The 14312-nt window shown below is 43.3% G+C and overlaps 1 protein-coding gene across 1 annotated transcript in view; it reads left to right on the forward strand.

Moving 5' to 3' along the window:
* The window catches only part of gabbr2 (gamma-aminobutyric acid (GABA) B receptor, 2), a 92342-nt gene that overhangs the window by 51877 nt on the left and 26153 nt on the right, over positions 1–14312 (forward strand). The window contains exons 7-13 of the mRNA XM_086136380.1: positions 518–760; positions 4653–4713; positions 5975–6055; positions 6904–7054; positions 7352–7484; positions 9120–9227; positions 12058–12180. Coding sequence (XP_085992506.1) covers positions 518–760; positions 4653–4713; positions 5975–6055; positions 6904–7054; positions 7352–7484; positions 9120–9227; positions 12058–12180 — 900 coding nt within the window. The remainder of the gene's footprint in view (positions 1–517; positions 761–4652; positions 4714–5974; positions 6056–6903; positions 7055–7351; positions 7485–9119; positions 9228–12057; positions 12181–14312) is intronic.

The following is a 14312-nucleotide window of genomic DNA, read 5'->3' on the forward strand; positions in this document are numbered from 1 at the left end:
GCATTGTGGTGGTATTTGGTTGGTATTTACGGTGGTAATTGCGAGGCTGGAAAAAAAGAGCTCTGGAGCATTGAACCATGAAGTGTTTCGTTATATTTTGTCTCGTTGTAAGCTACTTTCTTTTTGTTCATAGGGAGTTAGACTACTTCCTGGTTTGGGTATTTTGTAGGTAGCGAGCTACGTCTGTTCGCAGGCTACATGCTGGGCTAGTTAGGTTTTGTAGTTTGTTTGTTAGCAGCCGACTAACCTTTTAGTTTGTGAGCCCAAATGCGACTTTGCTTTTGTTTGTTACTTAGCACGTGATGTTCTGGTTTATTTGTTCATGATCAGGCTACTTCCTGGATTGATTTGTTTGTTAGTTAGCTGGTTACTTCCTGGTTCGCCTGTTGGCTAACTACTGCCTGCTTTGTTCATTGATTGTTAGTTAGCGGACTACTTTCTTGTTTGTTAGTTAGTCGGACATTTCCCGCTTGATCAATTGACAACTGGCTGCTTCCTACTTCGTGTCCCGTTTCAGACCCCGCAGGAGTACGAGCTGGAGTACAGCCGCGAGTTACATCAGAAGGGTGTGGAGCCCAGCAAGTTCCACGGCTTCGCCTACGACGGCATCTGGGTCATCGCCAAGACCCTAACCCGGGTCATGCACCTGCTGCGCGAAAAGCAGCGGCAGAGCGGACACCCCAATTTCACCGTAGACAACCACGAGGTGGGCAAGATGGTGCTGGACGTCATGAACGAGACCAACTTCTTTGGAGTCACGGTGAGTGTGAAGAATCAACGGTTGGCGAATTTGTGCAACTGCATTTATCGCGCATTTATTTGACCTTGCGTTGACCATTCTTGAATGTACTTGAGACGTTTACCGCTCTACTTTCCCCACTACTGTCATCTTCATCGCGCTATAGTTTACTGTCAGGCCAGTTGGCTATCAACGCGAGCTACTCCTCCGCTGATATGCGGCCTTAGACAGGGTTCCCACGGGTCCTTAAAGTTCATAAGAATCCATAAAAAAAAGAAGTTGTAAAATTATGTTCTTAATTGTCCTTAATTTTGAGGGAAAGCTTCTAAAATCAATAAAAATCCTTAAAAATTAACCTGTGGTGTCCATTTCAATTGTGTATGTTATTTTCCCCACCCTTCCAATTAATAGTTTTGTTGTAAAATGCGCCTAGCGCCCTTCCCCTCAAACCCTGCTGTCGGCTACATGCCTTCCTGGTTCTCGCTCTGCTTTCCCGCCGTCTCCGATCAGTTCCGATGATGATCACGTGATCACTTTGGGTCATTTCGGGCCAATTTGACAGACAGTATGTGAGAAAGGGTTAGCTGATTGCCCCTAAAAATAAAGATGTGCCCTTCCTTTGGCGGCAATGATTTGAACACCAGCTCAGTGATATGTGGCTTTCTGTTCATTAAATCCACCGTGAATCCCCTGCTGAATGGAGAAAAAGTCCTTAGAAATGGCTAAATTAGCCCTCAAAAGTCCTTAAAAGGCCCATAAATAAAAAGCAAGTGGAAGAGTGGGAACCTTGCTTAGATGGAGCAGGGCATTGGCGTGGCCATTTTAGAAATGGCACAAATATACACAAGATGCTAATAGGTCCATTTTACAACTAATTTTAATTTTAGTTTAGGTTCTCTACTCCCTTCTGGGGGGTTTTTCCCCCAAAAATGTTAGTCCGTCTTTTACAGCTTCTAAAATCATCTGTATGTGTGTCGAATGTGTGTACACACCTAAAAAAAAAAAAAAAAGTCATACAGTGTGTCTTCATTCGCGCAAATGGTTTGTAGAGAAGGTTACTTCGCCCCTCTAAAGTGCTGCTGCATGCCCACTCCAGCGCATTCAGAATTGATCCTGTCGCGTGTGTGTGTGTGCGCGTGCATGCGTGTGTGTGCGTGTGCGTGAGTGTGTGAATGTGAGAATGAGAGCACTTTCACTTACTCTTGGGTTGTTAAGAGGATACCATATCTCCTGTGCGGCAGCAGGATGTCACACTGCCAAGAGTGGCATTGCAGGCGTTAGTTAGCACACTTTTTGGTTTGTTTTTCTAGTTTGATATTGAGCTGACTGCTTCCCGGTTAGTTAGTTGGTTGGTTTAGTAGTTAGCAGCCTACTTTGGTGCGTAGTTTTTTTTTTTTCTGGTTACTTCCTGGTTTGTCAGTTTTATGAACAAGCAAGCTACTTCCCGCTTTGTCAGTTATGTCCCAGTTTGTCTGTTAATTTAAATAGCTTCCTGGGTTGTCCATTTTATTGGCCAACAAAGTTTTGTTGGTGATCAGGCTACTTCCTTTTTTTGAATTGAATTGAATACAACTTTATCGTCAAATGTGCTGTATGTATTTATAACATACAGCACAGATGACATTTCTTCCCTCTCAACATAAAACAAGAGGAGCCGCTGCGGGTTTCCGCGCCGCCATCAAAAGAAAAGTTCACAAAAAATAACAAAATAATACAAGGCAACACATGAGAAACAAAACAATCGTGCAATCTTAACCACTTTCCTGCATACACTTTGTTGTCTGAAGCAGTTATAGATGAAAGATTTTTCGCAAGGTTTTTACTGCTTTGTTAGTTAGCGGGTGACAATCCTTGGTTATTAATTCATAGCAGGCTACCTTCTGATCTGTTAGTTAGAAGGTGACACATTACTTTGTCAGAAAGCAGGTTCTGTCCCGGTGTGTTTAGTTAGTTAGAATGTACGCAGGTGATGCTAGCATGAAGCTGCCTATCCTCTTAAAGGTAAAAAAAAAAAAGTGGATAATGGAATATATTACTGACTTTGCTGAATCCTTTTAACAATTTACACATTGCAACATGTCTAGTGACCTACTGCTGCGGTTGCTACCCCAACATAAAGGTACAAAGTTTTATTTTTTATGTACCCCTCAAAACTTCAAGCAAAAATTTGTAATGCATGTAAAATGTGCAGTAGCAATATACTGTACTGATGTTGATGATGCTATGATAGGTGTTGTTTTAAAAGTATTCATGAAGGAAGATTACCCTGCACGCACAGGCCTTAGACCGACACACACACGCAAACATGCTCACGCACAAGGCAGCAGACACGGGAAGGCAATCAGCTGCCACCACTCTATGCAACTTTTATGCCACTGCACAAAAAAAAAAAAAAAAGAGAAATAAAAATATCCACTGTTACACAACCTGAAAAACTGCAAATTCCAGCTTTTTATTTGAAGCCTTTTTCTTCTTCTGGTGATGTTACACTTTTTTTTTTCTCAACGCACATTCCAATCCCATGACAACACATTTGTGACCAATCCATCACGGAAGTCTCTGCAGTATTGATCTGCAGCCGAGATACAGTACCTCAACCCCACCCATCCCCCACCGTAACCGCAGGATGATTACCCACTGGTGGAAGATATGGGGCCGGGGCGGGGGGTCATATGGTTATGGGAGATGCGAAGGATGGTGTTCAGCAAAGTTGTGATTCAGATGATACACATGCTTTCTTTGATTTGCGGTCACTGAGGCACGGCCGCAAACATTTCTTCTAAGGTGTGAGTGTGTATGTCTGATTAAATCCGGGAAGCGCCGACATTTTACTGTAATTAGCAAGGTGTGATTCAGTTTTGTGAGCACAGCGAGCGTACGTGTGGACTTGGAAGAGGTTGGAGGGGAGGAGGGGGCAAACGGAGGTGTACCGGCGCCCCGTTTCAGTCATCTGCTCTTTTCGCTGATGCGAAAGAAGCAGCGGAGGAGTAACTGCTGAGTCATGAAGCAAGACCCTGTTGGCGCAGCAGGTGCCGTTTAATGAGCTGAACTCTGAATGGACCGACAGACTTTTAGCCTGTGTTTGTGAATGGGCAAACAGAAATATACATCATCTGGTTGTGAATGGACGGACGGATGTTGACATTGCGTCCGCGTGTGAATGGACATACACATGTGGATATCTGCTCATGGGCAAAATGTACGGGAGGCTTCGTATTGTCGGGTCCCAAATTCTGTCTTCGTTTAAATTGACACACAAAGACACACATACGCGCAACAAAGATGTCACACTCGTTCCTGGATTGGTGGAGGGAAGGCAAAGATGGAGACTGCAAGAGAGCGAGCGAGGGGGGAGGCGAAATCAAGCCACAGAGGCCAAATTGATTGGACGACATGAGACGATAATGCCGCAAAGCGCAATTGCTTTTGTCTACTGCGTCGGGGCTGCGGCTTAAAAGTGCTTGTTCCCCTCTCGCCTCAATCACTTTTTTTTAAAAAAATGGAGGAAACACTCTCTTGAGCCAAATACTAACGTTAAGAAATTGACTTTTGAAAGTAGTTTGGACCTAAACAGCATTGCAGCTGTAGCAATATCATGTCATACAGTGTCATTATGGGTCAAGGCAGGGGCGGAGCCAGAAATTGCGTAGTGGTATCACCAGTGTGGCATACGTGTGCTAATGCATGCATTGTTATTCATATCTTTTTTTGTTGTTGTTGTTGTTGTCGTCTTATAGTTTGATGTGTCATAAAGCAATCAAACTCGGTTCTTTTTGATTCTTTGCTTTTTGGTTTGAAACTGGTGTTTTTTTGTGGAACCAGCTGCTGTCAGCACCATCAAGTGCGCAGAACATGTTTATTGAACATAACACCAGTGTGACTTATGCTAGTTTGTTGATTGTTGTTCTTCCAGGGCCAAGTGATGTTCCGAAATGGTGAGCGGATGGGCACTATTAAATTCAACCAGTTTCAAGGTACAAACACAACTACTCATGTCAGAAGCAAAAAAAAAAAAAAAGAAAAGGATTCATTACGCTCCCGACGTAGCTTCAACTGAATGTCGTCTTCGTTGCGGCACTTGTCCAGGGTAATGGCAATTTTTGTAAAGCCGGCTGCTGTGCTTGATGGGCTTGGATCGGCACCAAGTAAGCTCGGGAAAAAGCTTCACGCAAAATGAGATAGGGTTTTAGGGAGCCTTTGTCCACAGGATATTTTTATTTGTTTTTGTTCAAACCAAGGCCTGACTAATTAATCAGTCGTCTGAATTAATCAGCCGATATTAGCTCCTTTAAAAGCGGCAAAAATCTCCCTTTTTTATTTTTATTTTTTGTAAAGCTGAACAAATACCAAATGAAAGAATCTAGTAAAATGTCAAATCTCCTGGTTATAACTCATATCTTTCTATATTGTTTTTTTAGTGTTGCGGGGCCCCAAAATACATTTTATTCCTCATCCGTGTATATTTTTTAAATAAACCATTGACCAATCGGTTATTGGAGTTGTATCCTGCCAAATATCAGAATCGGCATTGGCCTTAAAAAATAAAATCAATTTCAGTTGGGCCCTAGTTTTAGCCGAACTCGAGCATACTTTAATAGAAAATTCGACAAAATGTTGCGAAACTGTTGGGTGGAACACTGACATCAGAGTTGAACCAAAAGAACATCAGCTATCAAAGTTTGACATCATTCTCGTATCGTCGTATCCAATGCAAAATTGATTGCAATGCAAATTTATGAGGCATAGAAGCAGAGGCGGATTGTGCCTTTTTTCCCCAAGAGAGAATCACTTTTTTTTTAAAAATAAATATAATTGGTTGCCTGATCTTTGTCAGTGGAAGTTGTTCCATAAAAACACGTCGATCCGTTTGTGTGGAATTGCTGCTTCACCCCCCCCCCCCTCCCCCTGCCCCCACAAATCTTGGAGAAGCATTTAGCGCCCTTGCTTCCTTCGCCGCAATCTTCTCTTTATCGCCCGCTGGCTCTCCTTGAGGTGAAATAAACGCATAATTGAAACGGCATAAAGGGGAAAGCATATTAAAAAACATATTAAAGTGCATATTCCGATCCTTAAGTGATAGCTGTTGCCGAGTGCTTTATGATTTGCGTTATTGATGTTTTGTCCTATTAGTAATGCGCTTTGAATGTATTCTGTTCAAGGCTGTAATTTGAGGCCATAAAGTTTATAGGATGTTAATAAATGTTGTTGTTGTTTTTTTTTTTCTTTTGAAAACAGAGGGCCACGAAGTGAAGGTGGGAGAATACAATGCCATTGCAGACGTGTTGAACCTCATCAATAACTCCATCCGCTTCCAAGGTATGGAGAAAAAAAAAATTGGTGCTCTGTGACATGTTTACATAAATCCTCTCGAGTCGGAATTCCACTTTTTTTAGAGGGCGACCAAATGTTCCAAGGAAGAAACAAAATATTTAAATCGTTAGGTTGATTTCATTTTTTTTGTTTACCCTTCACTCCCAAGAATAAATTCCTCCACCCATCCCTTTGTAGCATCTTATACGTTATCCAGTACAAAGCGAGAAGTAGCCCGGTATCAAAAAACACTCGTCACTCTTTCTTATTTTCTGACCTTCTTCAATTTTATTTTATTTTTGTGATTACAGAAAAATGAACAAGACTGATTTCGAAATGAGTTTTCCACCAATTACAAAGTAGCCTAGTAACTACCAAACCATAAAATAGGTTGCGCCACCCCCCCCCCCCCACCCACCCCCACACACACACACACTGCCCCTCATAGTTTTTTCCCATGGTACCGACACGGAAACCAAATGATTTACCGATACAATTTCTGCTTGTGTCGTCATTATTAATGGTCCCCCCCCCCCCCTTCCTACCCACACTACCACATTCAGAAAGTGCTGGACGGTTTCCACGCTAAGCAGAGATGTGTAAGACGATTCCGCCGCCATCGATTGGGACCCACCAGAGTAGAATACAGTGGGAGATAAGACAGTGAAGGCTCCCACCGCAATAGCTTGACCGGCATGCTTAGATGATGCGCGCAGAGGAAACAGGAAATGGCTCTGGAATAGCCACGTCGCTTGTTGGCGGGTGTGGGAGGATAAACAAGCAGAGCGAGGACCACATCTTGGCCATCTTCTCCCAAACTCATTTGAACCCTTCCTTCTTCTTCCCGTCAAAAGGTGTGGAGCCGCCCAAAGATCAGACATTTGTGCATTCGCAGCGACGGCACATCAACGTTCCGCTTTACAGCATCCTGTCCACCATCACCATCCTGGGCATGCTCATGGCAGGAGCTTTCCTCTTTTTCAACATCAAGAATAGAAACCACAGGTGAGCAAAGAGAGGGAATAACACAAAGCAAGGAGTGTCCCGCCAACGCTTAAAAATCTAGATCCCGGATGCATTGTCGTCCCGCATATCTAAGCCATTCGCATCGTTGACAAAATCTCACATTTTAATGTGGTACTGAAAAACACAAGTTCATGTACCAATAAACCTCTAGTACAATTCTCAATTGTCGTCATTACGGCAGTCCAACGTACACTTCAACTGATGAAATGATTTGGTATCGCGAGTTTCTCTGTGTTGGCTCGTCTTGTCATGTTGAAAGTGACGCTTGTCGTGCAGATTGATCAAGATGTCCAGTCCCTACATGAACAACCTGATCATCTTGGGCGGCATGCTTTCCTACGCCTCCATCTTCCTTTTCGGACTGGACGGCGGCTTTGTGTCCGACAAGGAGTTTCAGACACTCTGCACGGTCAGTTGCTCCTCCACAAACATGATGATCATCATCGAATCAGTGAGAAATATATTCCCGCAGACGATTCACTCTCACTTCTTGGGTCGCGTTTGTTTTATCAGACTTACAGTCTCTGTGGAAAATTCTCCTTCTGCTTTAAATGGATGACATCATTTAATACGCTACTTGCTTCCATTGAACTCCCTTGAAATTGCTCGTTACTTAGGAACAGCCTTACTGCTGCTGGGTCAGTTTGACCCAGAGCAGGTTGAATTCTCCGAAAGTGTCAGGAACTGAACAAAACATCCAAATAGAGATTGAAAATCTCATTAATAACCTTTGTTCAAAATGAGATTGACCGACTGATTTAAAATCCAGAGGATGTACATTGAAGCAGTGTTTAAAAAAAACAACGCAAGTTAACTATAAATGTAGGCATTAACTCATTCACTCCCAAAGACGTTTTTAAACGTCTTTTCAGACTTGATCTAGAATTGGCTGGTACTGAATGAGTTAAGAGGTTTCATCAGTATGATTTATTTTTCTCATTTTCTCAAGAAAAAAGGGAATTTAAGATGTTTCTCTGGATTATTGCATTGTCTTTTATCACTGGAATGCAATCTAAAGCAGAGGCCTAAGTAGTCTAAAATACATACGTTACAATCCCCCCGCCCCAGAAATTAAGCCAGTAAGGAATTGAAGCCGGCCGCAAAATTGTAGGTGTTAATGGCGTTAGATTTAGATACGATAAACAGCTGAAATGTGATGAATGGAAACAGACCGGCTGTGCCCGCTGGGGGGGGATCTTTTGCCAGCATATTAGGCCTCCGCGCTCGGGTAATATGACAGTGTTGCGATTAGGGCGATAAAGTAGTGTTTTGCGACACCAGCAAAAAATTATGCCGGCTGGACTTTGTTCTCAAAATGCTGTGTGGGGGGGGGGGGGGGGGGTGAAAGTGTAAATAAGTATGTAGATGTGTGTGGTCTGCATGCTGCGACGATAGCAGGCTTTGCCAGGTTATTTTCAAACTCAGCGTTTTTAAAACGCACATCAGCGGCGTCCTCTGGTGCCAAATCAGAGCCAAAGGTCTACGTTCTGTTTCATCTTATTAGGACGAATTACTCTCAAGAGTGTGACAGCCTCCGTGCTTACCAGATAAGACAAGAAAGCAACCTGACAGCTTTTTTTATGTTTTTTTGGGGTGGTTCATTTTTAGAGCGCTATTTTGGCATCTTCAAAGGAAACATTCATAGTAGTCGGAGACATCAACGGGGCCCGAGCACCAGGCGGCACCGAGGAAAAGTCACTAAATATTATACCCCGATTGCCGGTTTTTGGGTGTTTGTCATAATCGGACGTAGGTATAAAATAAAACTGGAGACTTGACGTAGTCTGTCTTCTCAAGAACAAAAGAGAAAGGAGGAGTTGTTTCGCAGACTGTTTGCATTGTTTCCTTCCTTCTTTGACCATCTGACTGTCTGTCTGTAGTAGAGTATGTGTATCAACTCATTCACCCCCAAAGACGTTTTTAAACGTCTTTTCAGACCTGGTCCAGAATTGGCTGGTACTGAATGAGTTAATCGGCACATTAGCATGTGAGAGGATATCAAAATCCAGTTTTTCTTCAAAGTGCCTCTCTTGTCGCCCGTTAGGTTCGAACGTGGATCCTCATCGTCGGCTACACGACGGCGTTTGGCGCCATGTTTGCCAAGACGTGGAGGGTGCATGCAATCTTCAAGAATGTGAAGATGAAGAAGAAGGTATGGGAGAGTGTTTTGGGTTTCTGCGTGTGGAAATGCACATATACCATGTGGGCAGAAATATTTGGGGCACACACAATAATAACATTCCTGTCGCACAAGTAGCTGAAACATAGAGGCTCAGGGAATACTTCTCCCGTCATCTGTTTTCTACGTGGCAAAGGATTACAGTTTGACAGTCACGCCCCATCAACTACCTTCGAAAACAACGGGAGTCACTACACAAGCTGCGTGCCAGGATCTCTCTGGCAGATGGTTTGTCTGATCTCGTCATCCTCTGAGAAATGATGCCTCTTGACCCCAATCGCACGCGACAGTTTATTCGGGACACTTGTGAACGCTATCATTGTGATACGGGAGACTTGGAGCGATCTCGGACTACACAGAAATTAATCAGTGATCAAATACATCGGGAAGACGCCGTATTTAAAAGGGATTTTTAAGAGTCGAGTCCAACATCTGACGGATTCAGGTCCGTCCAAATACTTTTGTGCATAGGGTGCATGCGTTTATACCCATCGAGTGCTTTATAATCTTGAAATAACTTCAATGAAACATGTTTAAAGCTTTTGAGCTGTCAGATTCAATCACGTCGATTGGCCGCGTTATATAAAAGAGATGGAGACTGTAGTAGCCATTCTTGGCTTTTTTTTTTTTTAAATGTATTTTTTTTTTTTTTGGCTGAGGGTATTTATAGAGCCACCCCCTCCCGCCACCTCTTCCTCTTGCCCTGTCTCTCGCTCCCACTCGCCGGCTTTCTGGAGCAAGTGTGGGTGGCCTGCAAGGATGAGAGGGATGGATCAAAGAGTTGAAAGGATTTGGGGTGAAGTGTCAGAAGGAGGAAGATGGCCAAGAAGCGAGATGGAGAAAAACAAAAACAAACGGAAGATAAAGTGACACATATGGAAAAGGAAGTAGACTTGGTCCTCAGAGGAGCGCGGGAATGCCGAAAAACAAAATTGCCAGACTGGCTTCCGGCACGAGAAACTGTAACGGAGATCTTCTTGGATTCTTGGGATTAGATGGAGACTAAATCAAAAATGATTTGTCAACGTTTGCATATTTTTTAATTGGACAAGAGTGAAAGTACTTGCTATGTTCTGGCATATTTCCCAGTCCTGTGGTACCTCTACTTACGAAGGTCTCTTCACATGAAATTTTCAAGTTACGAAACGCCTCAACAGGAAAATACGAAGGTAAAAGATACGAAAGGTAAAACTACAGTATGGGCTGCTAGTCGCAGCTCCAAGTTTCCTGAAGGCAACACACTTATAGTTGCTCTGCCATTGGCTATTTAAAATCCGAGCATCATCCTGGCATCCCATTGGCTAAGAGGGACCTCTACCGTACGTGTCTATCTGTGTAGATAGATAAATAGATAGATCTGCGTCTATGCAGCGTCCTCGTCATTCGCCCCTCGGGCAATAAGGCGTTTTATGTAAATGTGAATCACCCAGAAAAAGTGTTCACCAGTCGGGCAATCGCTCACGATGCTAATGTTTGGCTTGGACATTCTCAAAGGATTGTTAAAAGCCGACAAAAGCAAACGTCCTTGGATCAGTTCTTTACAAAACGGCAGGCAAAAACCACTGCTGAGAGAGAACATGAACTAAAGAGGGCAAAAAAAACCAATGAGGACGCAGCTAAAAGTTAAATGACCAGAATTTTTATTCTTTATTCTTTGTTTTTGACATTATGCTCAACTATCATTTATTGTGCAACAATCTAATTGTAACATGTATTTGTTACATATTTTGATGCATTTTTATGCGTCAGAAAACATTCCTGTCTGAATTTTGGGGGGGCTTGGAACGGATTCGGCCATTTACATGGAAAATGCGTCTCTACTTACAAAATGTTCTAGTTCAGAAATTTCTTCCGTAACCAATTAATTTCATAACTAGAGGTACCACTGTATTTAACTACCTCAATTTCCAGCAAGCAGTCCTGTCTGGTTTATTTCATAATGAAGGTTTTAGGCTACCAGACAACTACAACGCTAGTTTATGTTGGTAGCCAATGTGTTGCAGCGTGTACCATTCTTGAGAGCCAAAAGTAGTGCGGGCTTTGGCAACAAATGAATGTAGGTATTATCCATGTTGAACAGCAAGTATTTTATGGATAAACATGGACCAATAAATTTTTTTGTGCCAATATAGAGAGATTTGACTGATTGACCACTATGGTGGGTGTCAAAGGGTCAAAGTGGATTTTCATCTTTATGTGACGTCGGGAAGTCATCGAAACATGCTAACTCATGGAAATGGTGCAGGCAAGAGCACTTACTAACCGTTCCTCGCATGACCTGGTTGACCACCACCCAGATCAGGATTTCCCTTTTTAACTTTAACTGTACTGCCTTAAACCGGACAGAACCGATCGGTGGGATGTCTGAGACATTTTCCAGCCACATTGACCTGGTATGAGGGGGCACTGGGAGTCCACTAGTCAACCTTCTAGATTGAGTTATTACCACAACGGGCTGCCTGACCTTTCCTTTGAATGACGCTTCCACACCGTCAAACGGCATTATAAATAAAGATCACAAACAGGCCGCGGCTTTCATCCCGGCAAAAGTTCACACTATAAAAGAGAAGAGTGTTCTGACGTTCGTTGCTTCACATCTCAGGGGAGATGTATTGGCGGGTCGCCATTAGCGTTTCCCGCTGCATGGAGCGTTCGAGACATCCTCGCCGGTGGTTAATTGCAGCTAATCAGCAGCTGATGAGAGGGTTGTGAGAACCAGCGGGTCTCCGGTTGGACAATAATCGTGATTGTTGAGTGCAGCGCTCATAAGACTGCTGTCTCCCCCCTCCTCCCAACCATGCAGATCATAAAGGACCAGAAATTATTGATCATCGTTGGCGGTATGCTGCTGATCGACTTGTGCATCCTGATTTGCTGGCAGATTGTGGACCCGCTGAAGCGGACCGTGGAAGAATACAGCCTGGAGGTCGGTGCACATTTCAATGTTGTATCTCTACATTTTGGCAAAACAAAATTCTAGCCTCAGGCTACGGTACCATCTGCCTTTTTTTTGTGTGTTGATTATTTTTGGTTTGGGATGTGAGCCGCCACAACTTCCCACGTTGATCCCCGCCGCCCGACATTTGCCAGCTTAGATGTGAGACGTTGGCAAGGCCTGCTGGCACCGGTGCGCTTGGCCTTGTTTCTCGAGCTGGAAAAGTGCAGAATAAAAATGAACTCGTGACTTGATCGTGTTTCCCGCTCGACTGCCCAATGGCGAAAATGCTAACGCAGCTTTGCAATCTCAGGTTGGCCAGTGATCAGTCAGCACTGCTATCAGATTTTAGCAAGAAATGTTTCAGTCATAGTTTTTACTCATATTTCCGAATAAATTAGCTTCAGTCAGCAGTATTGTGCGGTGAAAATGTAGTAAGAAACTGTTAGTATCTGTAAAAAAGAGATTTTTAGTAAGAAATGCTGCAATGATAGCAGGAATATATCGTAAACTGTCCGCTTTTTTTTCATTCACTGAACTTGAAACGCGTGTAAGGCCTTTTTGTGTAAATTCCAACTAAATTGGAGGGATCACCTCCATTAATTGGTTTGCTTACTTGTTTCTTAAACGATTTTTAGGCTGCCGTCATGACTCGGTTGGAATGCGGGTCTTTCCTGATCTCATTTTTTCTGATATTTTGCCACATATCTCAACCGGAGAGGTTTGTGTTTACTTGGAGCATGAACGTCGAAGAGGTTGGAGCCTTGAGATGATGAGCAACCGTAGGGGGTGGTGGTGGTGGGCGAGGGGGGGGGGGGGGTTATTGCAACCCTCTACACAAAAAACTTCATTTCTGCATTTCCTGAGCAAATTCTTTTCATCTTATTTCCTGTTTGTTGATTGTTGCCAATGCCCTGCGGCGGGATGGAGGGACTCTTATCTGGCAGTTTGTTTGGACTAGTCCGCCTTCAGTTAAAGGAGGAATCTTGTGAAGTGATAAATAAAGTCCACTAGGAGGTTTATTTTCGTCCTTCCATTGAGATTCGGCCCAAAGGGGGGAGGGGTGGGAATAACGGGGGCGTTGTTGCACGCCATGTCCAATTTACATTCTCCGTTACCATCCTCTTGAGCTACACTTGAATCATTTGAGCGACTCCAGATGTATTTCCCTCTGTGACGCTGCTCACTAATGTCTTTAAGCCGGCGAGGTCAAGCACGGCGTTGTTGAACGTATTTATCCGCCAATGTGCGCGGTTGCGTCCTCACCGAGCATTCTCGGACTCTGAGCCGAAGTGAATATATTAGCTCGAGAAATAACTCTGTGAAATGATGTTCGTGAATGAAATACAACAAAAATTATTTGGAAAAAAGCCCCCAAAATTAACTGAAACTACATCTTCATAAAATTTATTTGAATGTAAATGTCCTTTGTTTTTATTTCTGTCGAATAATATACATGAGCTTCCGGGGTTCATTTTACGTAGACCATGATACTTTGCGCCGCTGAGCACTTGACAATAAAATGACTGGCCAGTCCTATTTCTTTTGTCACTGCTTTTATGTACAAAAATAGAATATTGTGCTATATATACAGTATATATTTTTTTTTAATACAGTATCATGAGCTTTTTGTATGTCGCCAACTTCCCCATAATATGATAATATTGTATCGTAGTGTTTGGCTATCGTTACATCCCTAATAGAAAATGAATGAATGTGGACCATGATATCCTGCAACCGTGACACTGTACCACACAACCCGTTGAACAATAACAAGCTGCTGAAAAAAAGGGGGGAAAAAGGATTCCTGCCTCTTTTTTTTTTTTTCTCTCTGAGACTTCCCAAGACATCCTGGGAATGCCGAATGGGACGCACGTGTACCAAAGTAGACAAGCATGTGACCTTGTCTGTCTGTGTGTGTGTGTGTGTGTGTGTCTTGCATATACGTGGATCTATTTATTTATTTATTTTTGCGCCCACCAATGCGTCGCCTCCCCCTCCCGTGGGCTCTCTTACATAATGAAGGACGAACTGTCAGGAAGAAAATGATTAGCATTCCGTCGGATCCCACAGTCAAGCATCTCCACCCTTCCTTTTGTTGCCCCCTCCCCAATCCTTGTGTC

This window comes from Hippocampus guttulatus, chromosome 18 (genome assembly GCF_054856545.1).
Source record: "Hippocampus guttulatus isolate MCC_2025c chromosome 18, RoL_Hgut_1.0, whole genome shotgun sequence".
Classification (NCBI taxonomy): domain Eukaryota; kingdom Metazoa; phylum Chordata; class Actinopteri; order Syngnathiformes; family Syngnathidae; genus Hippocampus; species Hippocampus guttulatus.